Source organism: Ambystoma mexicanum, chromosome 14 (assembly GCF_040938575.1).
Source record: "Ambystoma mexicanum isolate Mex_15411 chromosome 14, UKY_AmexF1_1, whole genome shotgun sequence".
Lineage (NCBI taxonomy): Eukaryota > Metazoa > Chordata > Amphibia > Caudata > Ambystomatidae > Ambystoma > Ambystoma mexicanum.
In genome coordinates this window covers 202,447,098-202,468,688 of record NC_090940.1, presented here as the reverse complement: position 1 = coordinate 202,468,688, position 21,591 = coordinate 202,447,098, and the positions used below count along the sequence as shown (strand labels likewise).

Genomic DNA, 21,591 nt, shown 5'->3' with positions numbered 1-21,591 from the left:
GAAAATAATTAGGTCTAGAGGATTGAATTGAGAAAGGTTTCTTTTTAGTTGTTTATCTGACGGTAAAAGGGCAGCTCTTGTGTGGGAAGAGGAGGATAAAGAGAATGGATTCAAAGCGGTTTGTCCAGGCCATCGGTAGTGGAGGATAGGTTTGACCAGCTGTACGAGTAGGCACACTTCCATGGTTCTTTAGACCTTGCAAAGAAGGCCTAATGAGCAATAATGAAACTATTACAAACACAATGCACAACGAAAAAGAAGTAATAAAGGCAAAACTAAAAATAGTAATAAAACGCTGGCTTTATTGAAAAATAAAAAAATTGATTCACAAGTTGCTTTCTAAGTTTGCGGGTCCTCTTTTAAAGTAGTCTTGATTTTTGACAGGGCACTGGCAGCATTTTCTTTTCCTGCTTAAAATAATGTTTTCTCTTTCTTTTTATCCAGCTGTTGCCACAATATTTGCAAGTATTTGTGTTGATGTCATTCATTTTTCTAGATATCTTTGCGGACCATCTGTTGGTTCTGGGGCAGTTTTCGGACGGTGTCATGTAATTTAGTGGGGTTGCCAGAAAAGCCCACTGAAGGCATCCTGTAGCGCCCTGTGACATGCAAGAGAAGATATGTAGCCCCCAGCAAGATCCTGTGGGGAAGCCGCTCGGACGTGGTTCAGATACCTAAAACAAAAGAAGAAACTGCTTTACAAAAGAGTAACGCATAGCGGTTTAAAATATAAACATGTGTGTCTGTGAGTCACATAATATACAAGCCAATGAGTATTGTTAATCAAGTCTTTTCAAAAATATGAATTTCCTGAAAGTCAACACTGCTAAAAGCAGCAGTCCCTCCCCTTGACCATCCTTCGAGCTCTCAGAGATGAATAGCTTTCTGCTGTGATAAAACTGTTTCACTAAGGTATCCATGTCGGCTGCAACCTTCCACAAAGCTGAAGGGGATCAATGAGACACTGTCAGATTGGTAACAGGGATCAAACGACCAGACACGACAACTGTGTCCAGGTTTACTGTAATTCTATTAGGAGATGTGTACAATATGAGACAAAATAATGAATAGGGATGAAATAACATGTAATTAAATTCTCAGAAACACTCAAAAGTTGAAGACAGCAAAATCTCATAGAAACCAAAAGTTTAAGGAAAACTAAAAGCTCTGCGGTCTTCTCCTTAATCATGGCTTATCTCAGGGATGTAGTTAGGCTAGGCCATTTTGCAAAATCTCTACCAGTCTCTACGACCATTCCTCTGTGTTGACTCTGGGTCACTCAATCATTTCACATTGCTCTCTTTATGCCTGGTACTCTTCTCCTCCAGGCTCCTTGCAGACTCCCTGGGCACTCCAGACAACAGGACCCTGGCAGATGACGTGGCTGGTCCTGAAGTCCCAGATGTGGGCCAGGCGAGTATTGTATGAGAGGGTGGTGTGATGAATTCAGCGATACCATTGATTACTCGCTGGGGAAATTCTCCTCCCATATAGCCAGGGAAGGGCAGCCGCTACCTGATCCTGACCCTCTGGCGGCTGATCAAGGGAGGACCATATGGGGGGAGAGAACCCTCATGAGAGGGAGAGTTATTGGTGGCAAGAAACACAACACCCACCTTTCCATTCTGGGTATAACTCCCCCCCCCTGCCAGCTCACAGACTGGTATGGCTTATTGTGATATTAAATCCATCCAACCATCTTATACGGACATCCGAGTTCCTTCGGACAAATTATACCAAAGTACTGATTCGAGCAAGAAGAACGGAGTGAAGATTACTAGGACAAGGAAGCCGATTCTGCGTTCTAGTTGTTGGTGGGAGCTACATAGTAGCGGGATGTTTAAATATCCATCAGCTGGGAGAATCAAAGACGGAATCACAGGGAGAGGGGCTGCAGAGTTAACCTCACTGCATGTGAAGTCGGTCAGAAGCTGGAAAGCAAGAAAGGTGCTGCCCAATGCTGGAAGACTGCTGGAAATGCTGTCTGGACGAGACTGGGAAGCTAGAGATCTGTTGTAGTGAGACCAAGATAAGCACAAGGTTGTCAGAGGGCACTGGAGACCAGCCGAGAAGGGGAAGAACGCTGTACTGAGTTGCCCGGCAAGCCACAGCAGCTGCGGGCCGACGCATAGAATGCCAGAGTAGCCAAAACAAACCTGTGAGCCAAAGTGGAAGAGTAGGACACTGGGGCACTTCAGGGCAAATGCTGCACACCGTGGGGAAGGTTAAAGACTCTGTTGAAGCGGGCGGAAAGCCCTGTGACAAGTAATGAAAATACTGAACAAGAAGGTGGAGGCTCATTAATCAAACTGATCAGAAAAGTATAGACAAGGCTATTGCGTTCCATGTAATAATGTCCCCTCAAAAATATCACCATGCAAAAAAACTCGCCGAAAAATGGCCTTTTTTGTGGGGATATTATTACATGGAACATGCAGAGGACACCCCTGCAACCCCCAAACCCTTTTATTTTCTTCATGGGGAGCGGGGAACACCCCCGCTGCCCCTGTCATAATATATATATATATATATATATATATATATATATATATATATATATATATATATATATAGTCACCTATATAATATCGCCATGACCTTTTCCTGGCGATATTATATACAACGACCATATATATAGGGATAATATTACCTGATACCGGCTATTGCCAAGTGAAGTTTACATGCAGGGCCATCTTAAGCTCTTTGGGGCCTGGGGATCGGACACCTTTGCCCCCCCCCCCCACTGAAACAAATGAATTAAGGGATCCAAAATATGTGCTTGCGCCCCTCTCGCCACAATCACAACCCATATCTTGATATGCTGTCTCACAGCGATTAAAATAACAATGGGAACTCCCTTTCAGTCCCCTTATGCTCTTCATTCTTGTTGTAATTAGACTGATAAACAAGTAGCATTTCAAGGCCAACATTAGCAGTCCACAAAAAGGATCCTGCTGTTCTAGCATACTTGCAGGCCAATTTTCATCAATGGAAGCCACGAAGAAGGTATACCAACCATAGTACAAATGTGAGACACCGATCATTTAAAAAGGTGAACATAATCCAGAATAGACAGAGGATTCAGATTAGTAGTCTCACTGAATATAAAAGTGCTCAGGTATGAATACAGGAGACCAATTGGAAACAAGACGAAAGCTAGGCATACCATAGAAAAATTAGTGGATGAAAATTAGAAGCTGCGAGCAAGGTGTCCATATCCAGAAGGACTGAGATTAGAAGACGGACATGGTTTTCAAATAGTGTTAACATTAGAGAGCAAAGAAACAAGTGGCTGTGGTGAGCAATAAATCAACGCTCACTATTATTATAGAGGAAGCAAAACTATAGGCAGTGAAGCCATGAGTGAGGCTGTTTTGAAGATCATACCCTAAGAACAAAAATCCATCATCAAGGTTTTTCTTTTGTATTTTAAAGCTTTTTTTAAAAAAAAATACAGGCTTGTTAAATTGTAATTGATAAAAGTGCAGAAAAATCTTTCAATTATACAAAAAAGCAATGAATCTTTTGTGTCCAATGAGCAGACCTTTAAATATGCTTGCCAGAGGACTGTAATATCTAGAACCCCTTCCATGCAAATGGCCTATATAAACCAAAATATCGGGTAATGGGCTTAACAATCCCAGAGGCGTGTGAGAAGGCAACCCTTGTCACAGAGGACAGCAAGATAATTCGTCCAGGATCACTGTATTGCCTGCTGGCAGATCCAGGATACAAGCATGAACACTTTGGTTATACAGTCTGGAATTTGGATAGCCAATCACCTCACAGACTAAAATGTTATGGTCATCATTGGAGGTGGCTTCCTAGGTTTTACAACTTCACATTTGAACAAAGCAATTTCTAGGCCTTCCCCGTGCTGCTGTTATGTTACTTTATATAGCAACTGCTATCTGGTTCAGGTATATTGCTGATAACAACACCTGTTGTGGTACAAAACAAAGTACATAAACGTGCAGGTTTATCAACTTGCTGGAATTTGAAATCTTGCATTTGAACACAGATCTCTGCAATGAGTGCTTAACACACTGAGCAATCTTGTGAACCAAGGCTGCACTCAAATGTATTTATATGAATTTCAACTTTAGCTGTTGCACCTGATCAAAATAATTCCCAATTTACCAGGGCCACTGGTAAAATGTGTAATCTTTATAAACTGTGATCTGTATAATCAATAAATTGTATGTAATCTCTCTGTTCCACTACCGGGAGTATTGAAGTGTTGCGAGTGATCTGTGGCTAGAACTGATCTAAGCTGGTTATAAATGCCTCTGCTGTGGATCCTTTAAGCAGAGCCACGGAAGACCCAATCCCCATCAAGATGTCACCTGAGGCAGAGAAGAGTGTTGACCAGTAACAAAGCCTCTTCCTTTTGGTTTGCTTAGCGGTCTGCCAGGTTTCTTTGCACTCTTCCGACTTAGGTCAGAAAGAATCTCCTGCATGATGGAGAGGCATGAAGAAGACAACCTAGTGCATTGGCAAGAAATTCACTTAGGGGCCTGGAGAAAGAATTGCCAACATGGTATTGCTAAGCAGATATATGTAAAAGAATGAAAGGTAAAAGATTTTCTCATGAACGTTGCGATTCAGTAAGAAGACTCACCTCATCCTGCCAGTGTAGAACATGAACTCTGCATTGAAAACTAAGAACCATGGTGACAATTACATGGCCCACCTCTGGCAAAATGTCTTGGCAAAGATGCTCCCATCTTCCCTTTCCAAAGAGTAATGTACTGAAATGAGCAATAAGTGGTGTATCCCTCCCCTTTGCCTTGGTTCAAAATCTGAATTCCAGTCTGACAAAATGGCAGGCCAATGGATCTTACAGTTATCTTGACCTAACTTGCTGTTAACCTAATACGTCTGAGGATGTGGTGCCTTGCAATGCAACAGTTCCCTCTTAACGGTAGATTGTCTCTTGTGCGTCAGAACAAAGTTTACATTCACTGAAGAAACTGAAGCTTGATCTTCAACCCGATTTTGCTAACAGCTGTCAAGTACCTCTACACATTAGGCATGCAGGAAGATTCCTTAAATCACAAAAGCAGACATGCGATTCTGCAGTGACCTGAGAAATACTTATAACCAGCGAAATACCACTTATGTTGGAACATCTCCAATATAGAGAACATAAAATCATTTACTGCACGAACACTATATAAACTGTGTGCTGAGAAAGAAACAGCAGATGGGTACAGAGGTGGGCAAGGTGGAAACAGTCATATTTCTTCACCAAGTGGTACAAAAACAGAAATGTAGGTGAAACAGCTATGGAACCATAAGGGGTGGAACAGTGGATATGCAAGTATGCTATAGACCCTCCCACCCCCCTCTCAGAAATGTACAATGCAGAAGCCACTGGCTTAGAGGATAGTTCCGGGACTTTTTTTTTATTGTTCCTATGGTTCGGCCATGTGTTTTTAAGCATAAATCGGTAGATCGTAGAAAACTTTCCTATGGACCTTACCCGACTTTTCGTCCATTAACGCACTCGAAAACATCCGCCATTTTATGATAATCCTCTCACTTGCCGCATCGCCCTGGCTCACCTGCTTTTGCAGCACTAAATCAAATCCCCCGCCCCTGAAACAGACTTGATCAAAACATTCATATTCCCCGCCTCTATCCGTGACGTGACTGAGCTGCGTAGGCAAACGCGCCCAGGCGTCTTCTACGCGACTCCACACAGAACCAGGAAATCAACACAGATGAGCTCAAACAACACAGTGCGCCACAATTGGGAATATGAAACTGTACTTTTAAATTAAACCGCAAGATTGTAAATTTGGTAAAGTACATTTATTTGACAAAAAATGTTTTGAGAATATTCAGCGATTTGCATTTTTATTTGCTCACGTTCCGAAAAGTTCGTTTCGAGGCACACGATGTTCCTTTGCTGTACACAGGGTCTTAGATCATCTCACAATACAGCACCACAATTCGGAATATGAAACAGTGGTTTAAAAGCAAACGGCAAGATTGTACATTTGGCAAAGTACATTTATTTGACATCAAATGTTTTGAGAATATTCAGCGATTTGCATTTTTATTTGCTCTCGATCCAAAATATTTCGTCTTGAGGCAAGCGATGTTCGTGTGCAGTAGACAGGGTGTTGGTTTACGATAAAATAAGCTCTTCGGTCGCACTGATAATCGCATGGCTATTCCAACAACGAGGCACTAGGGCACCACAACGGTCTGTATGTTGCATCTAGCCGCTAGTACCGCGTAAGGGCATACTTGTACTTGGCGATCGTCCCACAAAATGGTCAGGGTGCTAACGTTGTTCACGCGGAGAAGCAACTGGCGATTGAAAAAGCCATCCGCCGGTGTCTGGTACTCGTGACACATGCAGTAATGCACGATGTATCTATTTGAAAAACATAAAAAAAGGAAATTAGTCTCACCATCAGATCTTTATTAAAATTATTCATTTTATATATTAGGTCTGGAAATTATTTCATAGCTAGGACAGTGCAACTGGGTTTTATACGTCAAGGGGGGCTGTAGGATACTGAGACAGTCCCCCAGTGCAGGGGTTGACAGGGAGTGCAGGTGGAGAGTGGAAGGGCCCAGGACCGAGGTCGCAGACAGTGGACAAGTTGTAGCAGGGGAGAGGGAGAGAGAAAGCAGAAGCAAAGAGGAAGGTTTGGAGGTGCTTCCGTAAAAGGAGACGGTTCTCCCCAAGATAGTGCGCGGTACAAAACAATATGCCACATAGAATGAACAAGTACAACTTAACCCGTCTTTAAAGCTACTGTATAGTAATTAAATTGCGGTATAAACTCATCTAAAGAGTTACTTACATTATATTTGCATTTTCCATTGTGTCTGTGCGTAGGGCAGCCCCGAAATACCACTCCTTCTATGCCGACGTTTTATTTCTTCTAATGAACGAACATGAAATGGCTTTCGTTTCTGAAATTATATTCATTATCGTTTCTTACGTGGTCCCGGCCTGTCAAGGTCAAATAACAATAGAACCTTATACTGAGTCGTGGGCCATTCTGGCACTCGAGAAAAAATCAAAGCAGCTGACCTTCACTTTGAACGAACACACATTCCTAGTTAGCTAAATTCAGTGTACGGCCGTTTTACAGGACTTGAAATTTACACTCCATCTTTGCATTTTGTCTGCTTGCTTTGCTGCCCCACAGAACCATAAATACGGAGACATTCTATATTTTTGGAAAAATAATTTATATTACTGTTTGGTTTAATTTAATGCGCAAATGAACAAGGTTCGATATATAAACATATTCAATGGGCCTGCGACATGAGGAGACTCGAGAGAACAGACAATCAAATTACAATCATTTAAACCGTGATGTGTATTTCTCAATGGGCTCTTCTTTAGGTGGACATGGAACAGAGGCAATGTTGGGTGGCAATGCAGTTGTCACCTGCACAGGTTCGTTCACAACTCCATTTATGTGCCTATCTAGGACGTCAACAATAAGTCTCTCAATAAACTCATATTGCATATCCTCAAACACTGGTTTGATCACCCATTGTTTACTTCTTTTAGTGAAGGCCTTATTGTAGCGAAGCGTCCCTAAAGTTCCGGTCGTCCTACTTTGTTGACGTCCAACGTTATGGTTATGTGCCAAGACCGCTAGAAGAGTCCGATTTATCATGCCCTCCATGCCAAAATGCAATCGTTTTGGCCTGTACTTTAGGCACATATTGTGGAACACCTCCAAATCTCCTGTGTGGCAGAATTCCGTGAGTCCCCTCAAATCTCTTGTTATAGTTTTATCAAATACAATCTTTTCAATGGCTTTGTGAGTGGGTGATGAAGGAATCAACCACTTCTTCTTCCGTGCCTCCTCTGTGGACAAATGGCCATGTTCACAATTGTGGAAATGTCGGTTTGTGTTCCAACGATGAACGTTTGTGCAGTGTGGCATTACTGACCGCCATTTTTCCAGTAGAATTTCCAACGACCCTCCACATGTTTTTGAGCTCCACCAAAGATGGTTGCTGATTGACTTGGACCACTGTGAAATACCTTGCGTTTCTTTTTTTTTACCTGCAGCAGACATTTTTTTATTGATTGTTTTTGCAAGATGCCAAACGTCAAATTGGTGATTTATATTTTTGTACTCTTCTCTCATTGTCTTGGCAATTGAAACGTGTCTGTCCGTGGCTATCAGGTCGATCACCATTCCCCGCGATTGTAGTTCTTGCAATGATGCTACAAAGCCAACTTTCTCCATGGCCACTGAGGATGTACTTTGTGACACCTGCACAACCACCGAACTCACAATTTTCTTACTTTCCATGTCCTGAAAGTGGTAGGTGCAGTACTTGGCTGAAAATCCTGGGCTGTCGCACTGTCCATCACCGGCTAGCCTGAACCGTTTGCCCGCGAATGTACTATCAATAGACATTTTTTCCATTCTCCAAGCTTCGCTAATGGCTGGAAATAGATAATCGGTTTGGTATTTGTAGAACTGAGTTTTCGCAATGAAACGGATTCCCACAAACTGAAAGAAAGACTCTAATTTTTTAAAACTTGAACCACTAAAAAGTGCAGCCGCTGCACAAAGTAGATTGCCTGCTGGCAGTTGTCCCAGCATGGGTTGTGCAGACCATGAGAAAGGATGATATTTTGTACAGGTGGCATGTATTTTAAGGTTAGTGCCTCGAATTGCACGAGTCACATTAATCAATGGCTCCCCACATACTTCCCCACCTACCGAATGCCCACATTTCAACCGAATAATTATATCAATCAAACAACTATCGAATACAATGAATTTGGCCTCTTTCCTTATAGTGTCACTCTGCATCCCAGCTGGTTCGGCCTGTAACGTTGAGGACATGTCACTCACATGAAAGGTAGAATCTCTGATATCGTCTTCCGCTATGTTCAGTGATATTGAAGGTGTTTCATTGTAGTCCACTTCATTCTCTTCCATTGCAACATCTGTTCCTTCTCCGGCAATGGGTGAATAGGACAATTTCTTCAACTTTCTCGCGGTCTTAGTTTTTGCGGGTGTGGATTCTGTGAATTTATCTCCAACTGCATCCGAACTACCAGGAGGACATTCACTATCAATGGCTGGTGGTGGTATAGCTCCGTTGTCAATCACTTCATATTCTTCCCATTGGCACGATGCATCTCCAGTCTCAAGTCCCTGCCAAAAGGTTTGACAAGCAACATCTCTCGTTCGCTTCACTGTCTGTGTAGATCTAGTTCGTACACCCACTCGCAACTAGAGGACAGATTGGAAAAGGGATGTTCAGTTTAAACACAACTTACAGTATTGAACTATTAACAGTGACAAACAACATAATATAGTGACCAGGACACTAACCTTCTTTTGCTTTCTTTTCTTTGAAACTTTCTTGCCTCGAACTTCAACATCAGGACGCTGTTGCTCCGACTCGTGTGTGCATGTCTCCACTTCCTCTTGCGCTGCAACGACTACATTTTCATGATAAGCACATCCATCACGCACTGACGCTCCATCGACTCCCTGAAACATAGAACTTTCATTAGTATGTATAATAATATTGAAAACACAAAATGTACTTGGGGACCAATACCCACGTACATCTCAATAGCAAAACACGAATGAACGCTTTGTGTAGAACATTCAAACGACAATTATTCACGCATTGTTGATCTAGTTAGATGGAACTGGCAAGATCCATACCTCGGGCTCCTCATAGACTTCCATTGATGATATTATTGAAGATGATGCTTCAGTGACTCCCTGAAACACAGTAATTGCATTAGTATGGTTTTCTATTTTGATAAAAAGAACAGAAAGTTTGTGCAGGCGTGAACGGCTCATCTAAATAGACCTGCACAAATGATCAGTTGTCTAAAATAAATAATGGATATGTAAATATGATTCGATTTGCTTGATCGTTGGAAGTGTCACCACCCAGAGATCTGCATCAACTACTAGGGGTGATGTTCTTGTAGAAGAAGCTCCGTCATCTCCCTGAAACATAGTACTAGCGTTAATAAAGAAGGAAGTATAGCGGATGTAATCACGTCATATGATTTCGCTTGATCGAACTGTCAGTATCCATACCTCGAAATGCATAAGAACATCAAGGGACGATGTAACTGCGGTGCACACTTCTGCAAGCTGTTGCGCCGACCCGTAACTGCATGCTCCCCCTTCTTCTTGGACTAATGCTCCATCGACTCCCTGAAACATAGGACTTTCATTAGTAATGAACACAAAATTGAAAAAAGAAGAAACATAGGAGGGCGACGGAACTGTCCTGAAACGTACCTCGAGCATCTGAGTGACATCAACGGTAGTCGTCAATACGTTGGACTCCTCAGCATCTCCCTGAAAGACAGTACTTGCGTTATTTTGGATAACAATAATTATAACTGAAAACAAAGACTAGAGGACGAGTACAAGGGTGTACCATTAGGTAACATAATTACACGATAAATTAAAACTATTGATTTACATGCCTAAAACAAGTCAGTGGCAGAATAGCCAAGTAAGATTACCCGATAGGCGCTTGAAGTGGCTGATGACTGCAATAATGACACGGATGGAGAATCTTCCGCCTTCATATTGAGTGGATACATAAATGGGGAAATTATTGTTAGCTAATGCTACACACTACCGCAAGGCCAAGAGATAAATACGTAAACTTGACTCACCAGTGGAGGGATGTGGACGAATAGAGTGGGAATAGCGGTTGAGAGCAATTTTCGCCTCGCTCGCGGTGTGTTCTTCTTTATTAGCAATGATGTGGAGTACATGTCAGAGGTAAAGTGCCTGCTGCAGATGCGGTATCGATCACCCCTCTTGTCCGCAAAGACCTCTAGGACTCTACTTTCAAGCTCAGACGGTAGATATCCGCAATATCGGACCCATTCTCTTATCTGATCTATTGTCTTAGGGAAAACATGCATTATAGTACCTTCTGATTTATTATGGGTTTTCGAAGGACAACCGCCAATGGAACAGGCAGGCATTGTGGAAAGTTCTGAAAAGAAAAGATCAACAATTCTCTATGAATACCAATGTAAACTCAGAACATGTGACTAGTTCCTTGCATGTACTGTCTTGAACGAAAAGAAATTGGACGCAAAATGATTATGGTACATGGCCTTACCTTGACGAACAAACAGTTAGATGCAGGGATCAGAGTAGTTTCTTGTCGTAGAACAGGGAGCAGTTCACAGGTTGCAAACTGACGAGTTTCCTCGAAGTGGTCACGGAAGTTCACAGAGACGAAGAGCAGATAACCAGCACCTTCACGGGTTGACTAGCAAAGCGCAAAGAAGTGCTCATTAGAAATATGAAGTGGGTTATAAAGAATTCGAAACAGGGGTGTGTTTGTGAATGAATGACGTGTATATGTCGTGGCATTATGTGGATTGCAGGGGGCCGTCCAGCGTGAGGGGGGATGCTTGGCAGGAGACACGGGGTCTGGAGGTAGACATGGGAACAACAACCCATGCTCTGTAGACCACTTTGAAGTGTACATGGTCTTTGGCACCTCTTGGCCTTTATCGCTCCCTGACTGCTCCAGTTGCCAGCACAAGTACCCCGGTGCGAACTGCCTTTGATAGGGCGGGGGGTGGATTGGGGCGGTGGTCGTACAGACAAGACTTGTTTGCCGCAGGGCCTCACCAAGGAGAGGCCATCTAACTGCATGTAAGAGGCTGGCTGCAGGATCTAGTACATGGAAGGCAGGGGGGTGAGTTTATAAATACCTCACCCTCCCAGGAGAATATATGGGTGCAGTTCACCCTGGAGACCCTGGATGCCTAGGCAGTTAGTCAGCAGCAGGCTGGCCTGTGGTGGCAAGGCGGCACGGGCCAGAGGTGGTCATCTCTGTACCCGGTGACCAAAAGGATGATTTATTATGATCAACCATATTTACCTATAACCATGTTTTGTATCAATAAAATACAACAGCCTTCCTTTTATTGCCAACGCTTGAACAAATCAAAACAACCATTGTTAAAATATATATTGGGTTTTATTTTGGATCTTAATTTCAATTGAACATAAATAATAAACATTACACATTGTAAATTTGCGGTTGCAGCACATCCAGGGAAAATCCGCGGTATTGTCCACTGTCGCTGGGGAAATGTTGTCTAATGGCAAGTACTGCACAGGCAGGTATTACTCTCCGAACGCGGTGTCCGAGCCTCCCGTGAAGCCACCAAGTGAAGCAACGATAGGCCACCAGCCTGTACCACCTGTGAAAATGAAAGATGCAAACTGTATTAAAATGACAAAACTTTCTTATCACTGTCGATTCAGGTAAAAAATGTCATTCTGCTTTGAAAAAAATTCTATCTAGAAAATGCACAATATGGAACCAATTTACATGCATTCGAATGATATGTAGATGTAATTTTATATGTGGGAGACGACCATGACATAGTAGTGGCATCACTGACATCACAACCAGAGTATACTTACTCGTTACTCGGATTACGCGGACGAACAGTGCCGCGAAGTTCGTGCATAAGCACCATCATCATCCTCAACACGGTCCGTGAGAGGCAGGCTTCCCTGAACTCTGGCAGCTCGGTGATGCATTGCGGACTTTGCTCGCCTTCCTGCAGACTTTGCTCGCCTTCCGAAATGTAGGCCAGGCATCCCGAGTTTTCTCGGCAGCAGCAGTTCTCCTCCTCAGTTGGCATTAGCTCGCACCGATTGCACGTGCACCAGGTGGAGACGCCGTCCATGCGACATGGTCCAGGCTCTTCATCCGTTGACTGGTCCTCCCAACTGCCGTCCGAATCCCCATCGTTTTCGCGTGCTTGCCTTTCCAGTAGTTCTTCCTCGGTGTACTCGGGCTCGTACATATACGGCATTATTGTAGCCATTATGTGGTAAAGAAAGTAAAATAATTTATAGCGGTGGTACTGGTATCTGTTCACACGGGCTACAATCAACGAGGTAGCTGACCAGAGCACAGAAACGAGTCACAGAATACTCAAAGTAACACAGAGAGAGGAATGGATTCGAAAATCTGCTGCTGTGTGTTGTGAAACGGTCTGTTTATACTTATTGAGGAAAGAGGCGTCCTGCCATTTCCATGGCGACACTTCATTAGCTGAGGCGCAGCGATTGTTGACACGAAACGGGAAATGGGCGGTACGCGTCTGCTGATGTCAGGCTCAGGGGCGGGGGATTTGATTTAGTGCCGCAAAAGCAGGTGAGCCAGGGCGATGCGGCAAGTGAGAGGATTATCATAAAATGGCGGATGTTTTCGAGTGCGTTAATGGACGAAAAGTCGGGTAAGGTCCATAGGAAAGTTTTCTACGATCTACCGATTTATGCTTAAAAACACATGGCCGAACCATAGGAACAATAAAAAAAAAGTCCCGGAACTATCCTTTAAGACAGATAGCAGTGGGAATACAAAATAGCTAAATGATCGAGCAATTTCCCATTTAATTTTGATCAATTGTAAGTTAAAAGGCTTTCAGAAAATGGAGATTTAAAGCCTTCAGAGGACTGCAAGCTCCTCAAAGTTACATCTATCATGTACACTGTCCTGCTCCACAAATTAAAATGTGTTCTTCCAGTATAACTACAGGTGTGTTGACCTGGCCACTTGAAAGAATGGAGCGTTCCAACTCTGCCTTGGCAGTTCCAGCAGCCTTGCAATGTACATCCAGCCCTTCATGGCTTGCCTTATACTGGGAAACCTGACACGAGTGCAGTGCTGGCAGGAAAGCACAGGACCACCAGTGCAACACCCCAAACCTTTCGCATCCTTGAATTTATGACTCTGCCGTGCTTCCATAAAGAGTATATAAAGCCAGCGTCTTTTAATGGGGGAAAATTTCATAAACAGTCATCCGTGCAGCTGCCAAAAATATTTTTAAAGGATTAATATACGATTTGAACGAACAAGTATAGAATTACTGGACAAAAATCAAAACTATTTGCTTAATGCGTCATTAATATTTTAATGCGTTCATTTGAACTTTTCAGCGGCAACACACAGCTACTTACATATATGAAAATGTGCAATAGCCAAGCGTCCTGAAGAACAAGGTTCCACACAAAAACTAGTGGCATGAATTTTTATTTAACAATATTCGATCAATGTATTAAAAATAAAGTTCATAAAACGGGTGGGAAGTAGCTGTAGTCGTCACAAGAAGCATATAGGCTGTTTTTGATATATATATATATATACACAAACACAAAAATGACGTGTGCCTTCACTCTGAATGCAATATCTAGGGAGCGACTTCAGAATGCATCATACTGCTCTCCACCCTGGACATCCATATTCAAGGAAAGGAAGCAGTGCATCTCAGAACTGGCATAACATGAAGACATAAGGGGAAATAATTAAAGGATATAATTAAAAGACGTGAATCTGAAAGACAATCTATAAGGACAACTCAAAATGATCCTCTAGCAATTAGGCTATACTTAGTTATTTGCGCTAATACTGTTCTAATGTGCACCGCCCCCTTCCTCTCCCTTGTATGCGTTAGTTGACATCATTACAAATGACATGCCTCATGCTATTCTTTCCATAAAGCCGACACTGAAACAGATGAGTGGATTTGAGTGGATTTGGCCATCCGCAGTGTGGAAGAATACTTTTGTGGACACCAGGGTTCATGCAATGCTTAATTGGCTATTGATGGCAATCCTGCGGGTTTGGTTTGTAGAGCATCAGGTCTAAAGACTTTTATTGCTGAAGAGAGACAGGAATCGGATTAGCTCATGAGACATGATCTCTAACCAATATATTGGGCGTATCACCATGGAGGTGTTTAATGCCAGCAACTAAGTGTCCGGGCTCTGAAACGATTTGATTGGTTTGCTTCAATTTTAATCCTGATCTTCGGCACACACTTTCATAACCCCTTTTTTTTTTTACTCCTATCTGCAAAGCGGTCAATATCCAGATAAGTGGCAACTAGCTACTATTCTCCATATTTATTTTAAAAAAGGTGATAAGGCTGTTTCTGAGACTTAGCATTAAGTAAAGCTGGGTGTCATTGGCACGCATAACACCTGAAGCCCATGTCAAGCGCGAGTTGAGATTGTGAAGGGATTTTATGTAGATGCTAATAACCAAGAAAGAGACAATCTATGGTGGATGCCGAAACAATGAGGAACCTGATGAATAATGGTTGAGGGAAGCAAACAAGATCCTGTTAAAAAAAAAAAAAAACAATGACAACTGTCTAAGGGCTGAGTCCAAGGCGTTGGCCACAGAACGGAGCCAATCCAGAATGATTCAATAGTTCAGGATATTGAAGGGAGCTGTTTGATCAATCATTATTAATAAGGTATCTTTATGGTCATCTTTTTATCCCACAAAAGGGTTTCATGCACATCGGGCAGCATGGTCTCAGCACCACACCAGTTTGTAATCCCGATTGAAGGTCCCCTAAAAGATGTAAACATTCTAGGTAGTTTTGAATTTGCCTAGTGGCCACCTTTTTAGTATGTTTGCTAGAAAACAGGCATTAGCTACCTGGTGGTAGTTGGAAAAACTGCCTGGGTGAAATAATCTGTCAGAAGCCAATACTATACCACTAACAAAAGAGGCATAATGAAAGCTGCAAGAAATGATAAATCTTCTATGCAGTCTAATATAAGAAACTAATTTAAAATTAAAGGCTGGGATTGGGAGTGAGTTTGGAGGGGAAACAGAAGTGATAGATCCCCGTGATTGTATGTTTTAAAAAATGTGACTATGTATACTGGCTATTTTAGATTCAAAGAAAGACTGCAACAAACATAGCCCATTTTAGGTTATTAGAAGTGTGAGAATCCAGGAAGGTGTATTCTCTAAAATACAAAGGGTAAAAGATACAAGTTTAAAAGAATGTAAAGGCTGACTCAGAAAGGTCAAATATGATTTTATTATTAATTATAGCTAATATATAGTCTTTTCTGAGGGAAAGAAGAGGTTGCTAGTCACTAAATGATCTAGTTTTAGACCAAGCATATTGTGCTCTAGTCAAAGGTAGAATAGACTGTAGGGCTAGAGTGCAAGCAGGTTTGCTAGGAGTTTTCCCACTATTACGAGTTGTAAAGGGTGCCAAATGTCCCTAACATTATACTAGACGCCCACCTGAATAAAGTCCTACATAAACCTCTAGACCACACCTCTCATGTCAGGGCAGATATGATAAGCGACAGAACAGCATTGCTGAAATTAAGAGGAATAGAAATGAGTACACACCTGGCTTTTATAACACCCTGTGGAGAGGGACTACACCTTTTTACTGGACACCTCACAACATCCACACCCATATGGAATATTGCCTTCTATCCAATTTGACTATGCAAGGTGTCCAAAAGCAACACATAGGTAATCCGCGCCTATCTGACCCCTCACCAATATCCCTACTTCTATCTATGGGTGGTGACGAGAAAGGTTGTCCATGTTGAAGAATTATATATGTAGAAAAATAGGTGAAAACTCTGGAAACAATTTGGCTTAAATACAGAAGTGCTAACGATATTCAACTAGAATGGCAGGTAATTAATGTTTATGTATGAGGCAGTTGTATCAAGCTGTGCAAGGAACCAAGAAGCAAACAGGAAACAAGATCATCTGAAAAATAATGGAAGCTGCCAGACAGGCAGTGTGCAGAGAAAAGAAAAAATAAGGAGCTGAAAGGGAAGATTGTGAAACACAAATACAAAACATTTTCACTTTTCCACAGAAGTCAGTCGCGGTGAGGCATCACTTCAATCTTTGGCTAAAGTACTGGGATCCTGGAGACTAATGTGGGTGTCTGCTTGCACAAAGAATAAAGACATGGTCGACAATACACCACCTCACACATCTCTAAGGTGAAATGGGCGGATCTATGCGGCATGGCAAAGAAAAGGCCAAACACCTCTCACTATTCTATTCAAAATTGTATTGCACAAAAATAAAAAACACAGTACAAGGAAAGATCAGAAATGTCCTTTCTACAATCACTTTGCTAAAGATTTCACCAGCTGATATAGAAGCCATTGATGCCCTGAGTAAGGGCAGAGGAAATATCATGGGCAATTCCCACTATGATGACCTCTCCTTAAAATTCTATAGGAAATTCCACCCTGATCTAAAGCACTGGCTGTTCACGGTTTACAACAAGGTCATGGGCATAGGCATACTTTGATGAAGCTTAAAAGGAATCTCAGCTAAATGTCATGCTGAAATATGGAAGAGAAGACTTGAAAACAAGATGCCATGTATTCTACACCCAGATCATGCTGGATACATGAAGAACGAACACCCAACACCACGCCATATCCCAAGCAAGAATACTGAACCAATGCACACAAAACAACAAGGCAGGGGCCTTACTGAGTGATGGAAGCTGGCCAAGATTTCAACAATGTCAGCTGGTAGGTTAATTGTAAAGTCACTACCATGAACAAAGGAGAGAAATTCGTAAGCCTGGTGAAAGTCTGCTACACAGGCTTGACAGAGTAAGAGTAATCAAAGTGATGTTCGGTGAATCTGGTAAATGAGCAGGTGCATAGTAGGGCTTCCCACTATTGCCCTTCCTCTTTGATGTGATCCTAAAAATGTTAACAGTCTAAATAAGAGAAGACACAGTGTTCAAAGTGCGGAGAGTCAATCATCTATCCTTGAAAACCCTCCTCTACGCTAGCACCATGCATCTCTTCCTGGGAGTCCCAGGCATGGAATTTCCACGCAGAATTGAGATTGTGAATGGTTTCTGCATCTAACCCAGATATAAAATCCACTGGGACAAACCAGAGAACAGTAGGTAAAGTGAGACCCAAGTAGTCTCAAGGGCCAAAACACAATCAACTATCAAAATATCTGGGGATTATTTTTCAGGGGGACATGAGGAAAAGAGTACCATTAAACCTAGACCCTCTGATTGTCAACACGGCACATAAAATGGAGAGGTGGTCCTCATTGAAAGCAGCTCTTTCGGAGTACAGACTGTTACAATTATAATCTTCCCCAAATTGCAGTTTATTCCGACTAACCCTCAAACCCGAACGCCGCCCCCCCCCCCCACCGCTGCCCGCCACCTCTCCTGATTTCAAAGGTACAATTATTGGAACTATACAATCACCTGATATACTTCGTCTGGAAAGGGAAACCCTGATTATCACTGCATAGACTTCAGATACTGCCCGATTTGGAAGACTACCACAAAGTGCCATCACAGTGGTGGCTATGAAGGTAACAGAGTCCCCTTTAGAAGACCAACCAAATTGGCTTGCACTGGGATCATAGATGACCAAAAATTGAAAGAATCTACAACCTACAACCCTTTTTCCCTAATCCCTCAACAAAGCCAATACCTCTATGTATTGCTAGAAAAGTGAAGTGACTATCTGCGAAAGGTAGTAGCTGCGACATCCATCAGTGGACCTGGTCCCCACTGAAACAAAAACCTGACATACATTTTCCCGGGAGACGGAGCTTAACTTGCTCACTCTGGAGTGGCAGAAACATTCAGACTGTGGGATGTGGTGGAGCGTAAAAATAAACTGCTCAACAGAATCTAAAGGGAATTTGGTCTCCCGAAAGAGGAAGTTTGAACTGCATCTGCCTCTCCAGAGTGATGGAGGGCTGCCTCCAAATAACCAGCATGCATAACAGTGTCATCACCCAAAAGGAAGACTGCATATATTGGGGAAGGGGAATGCGCCATCAATGTCCCATAAAAGAAAGGGCATTTGAAGTGACAAAAAGGCTAAAAAATGCAGGCGATGCACAGAGGCAGGACTGGCCTTGGCAATCCCCACACAAAAACGGCTGAGCTGAATCAAAAATACTCCCAAGGAACATGTCATCCAACAGCATCATTTAAGCCGCCTATAGAATGTAAAGGACACCAGTGAAAATGACAAGTCAAACTTAGAGAAAATGACTTATGCTGGAGAAACACGTTGATTGGATCGTGTTTGCACATGCTGCATAGCTGTTGAAAAAAAGAAGTCACACAATTCTGCAGAGATAATAGAGAAAGAAACAACTTGATATGGAATGCATTATTTCAACTCAATATCCTCATGGTCCTGTTTAACACACTACCGACCCCGCAAAGGAAGCAGTCACATGCATAGCCACTGTGGATAGAAAAAAAAGCACTCTGTGCGCCAAAGAATCATGCTTACTGCTGGGAACCAAGCCCCAGAGGAAAGGGTAGACGAGATGGGAACATTTACCACAATCTAAAGGGATGCAAAGAAACTCTGAGACCAAGACGACTTTTTCATGCTATAAGAAAATAAAAGCAGATAAACTGCTAATCAAAAACTGCGAATTGCCAATCCTTCACTTGACAGTGAACCCCAAAACAAACCTCAAATTTGTTCTGGTTTACAGACCACCAACATACGACGCAACATTCATTGACACCTTCACAGAGGCCATCACCAACCTAGCCATTGAACATGAACACCTGATAATCCTCTGGGACACCAGCATTTGGTTTGAAGAAGAAAACACTAATTCGCAAAAATCGCTAGTCATTCAACTCAGGACAATGAAACTACATCATTTGGTTAAAGGAGCAACACACACAGCGGGACACACACACTCAATGTAATCTTCGCCAACAAAAATCTTATCACCACTGCATCACCGATACAGATACTCTGGACTGACCACCTCCTCATTCCATTTGTGATCATGCTACATACTAAAGCAGCCAACTAGCCCAATAAACTTCGACTGTCATGAAAAGAAACTGGATGACCATCAAAGGTAGCAACTTAATAGCACAACTTGAACTCACAAAACCATTAAGCACGGTCCTGGACGAAGCCAACCTCAATGAAAAAACAGACCTACTTCATAAATGGATCACAGAAACAATCGACAGCATATCCCAAGCAAAATGTTTCACCCCATTACGAACAAGAGCAATGGTAAAGTGGTTTAATCCCCTCCTCAGGGCCATGAAAAGAAACAACAAGAAGCAGCCGCAACTAGAATGGAGGAAAAAATATTAACAGGCAAAAACAAATAAAAAAAATAAATAAAATCACAATATCAATGACAAATCCGATCATACAAAAAAGATTCAAAAGGCCAAAAAGAAATAGGATGACAACTGAATCACCAAAGCTGCCAACACCCAAAAACGACTGTTCAACATCATAAACGAAATAGGGAACCCACCTGGATGCAACAAAACTCGGATACCCTCACTGAAACTATGCAACAACCTTGCACACCACTTCAAAAACAAAATCAGCACCATCCACCGAATCATACAAAGCAGACCAGTCAATCAAAGCACACTGCCCTCACCCCAAACCGTGGTTCGTCAGAACAAACGCCAAAGTTTCCCCAAAATATCAGTAGAGATATTCGTCAAGCTGTTAGGAAATAGCACCAAAGCAGGCTTCCCCATGAACCCCTGCCCACCAGAAATATACAAATCAATCCTTGCGCAGGGCACACTGTTGGAATGCTACAGAAACCTCCTTTAACCTATCACTCACAACAGGGAATGTCCTGCGATCATTCAAATCGGTGTACATCAGACCACTCCTCAAAGACACGGCCGTCAATGTGGAAGACCTCTCTAACTATAGACCTATTTCATACATTCCCTACCCAACAAAACTACTTGAAACGTACGTCTACGGACTAACACAGGAGCACATAGAAAAAAACCAGCTGCTGGACCAGGCACAAGTCGGCTTTAGACCTAAGAGAGAGACAGAGACGGCACCCCTCGCAATCTGGGATGATCTAAAGACAAATGCAGATGGACACAAATTCAGCTCTGATACTAGTGGAACTCACTGCAATGTTCAAAACAGTCAGCCATGACATCTTCATCAAGAGACTGGAAGAAATAGGAATCACAGATTTAGCTCTATTCTGGATTAAATCATTCCTAACGTATATAATGGAAACAGTCTGGATTAAACCTTTTAAATCCACTCCAAAGGACACCAACTGTGGAGTACCACAAGATTCGTCCCTATCCCCACTGCTCTTCAATATCTACCCAACTCCATTAATAGAGCTCATAAAAAGATACAGCTTTACGTGCTACAACTACGCAGAAGACACACAGATCATCTATAAAATTGAAGATGCACAAGAAGAAAACAATGCTTGAAGACAGTCTACAAGAACTCTATGAATGGATGAACACAAATGACTCAAACTCAATCCGGCAAAACAGAAATAATGGTTACACCCAAAAACCAGGAAAACAGCCACTACATCCCATGGTCCGCAGAACTAGGAACAGCACTGACGCCGTTAAATACAGTCAAAAACCTTGGAGTCGTAATGGACAACAATCTAACACTAGAACCACAGGTAAAGGCAATAATCAAGAAATGCTTCTTCCTCCTGTACACAGTAAAAAGGTCCTACAGTTACTCTCGTTCACCCATAAAACACTTACCATCATCTCCCTCATCCTGTCCAGAATAGACTATGCCAATAGCCTATACGTCGGAATGCCTGTTAAAGAAACTGCAACGTATCCAAAATGCAGCTGCCAGACTCCTCCTCAGACTACCACGAAGGGACCACATCACCCAGCACTATAAATGCTACATTGGCTGCCTATCAAACAACGAATCATGTTCAAAACAATGTGCATAATGCACAGAGCAA

General features: G+C 42.4%; 1 protein-coding gene across 1 annotated transcript in view; it reads right to left on the bottom strand.

Moving 5' to 3' along the window:
• Positions 1-282: 282 nt before the first annotated feature.
• Positions 283-21,591, bottom strand: part of MNAT1 (MNAT1 component of CDK activating kinase) — a 1,123,271-nt gene continuing 1,101,962 nt past the window's right edge. Inside the window, exon 8 of the mRNA XM_069638923.1 lies at positions 283-674. Within this exon, the coding sequence (XP_069495024.1) occupies positions 554-674 (121 nt within the window). The 3' untranslated portion in view covers positions 283-553. The remainder of the gene's footprint in view (positions 675-21,591) is intronic.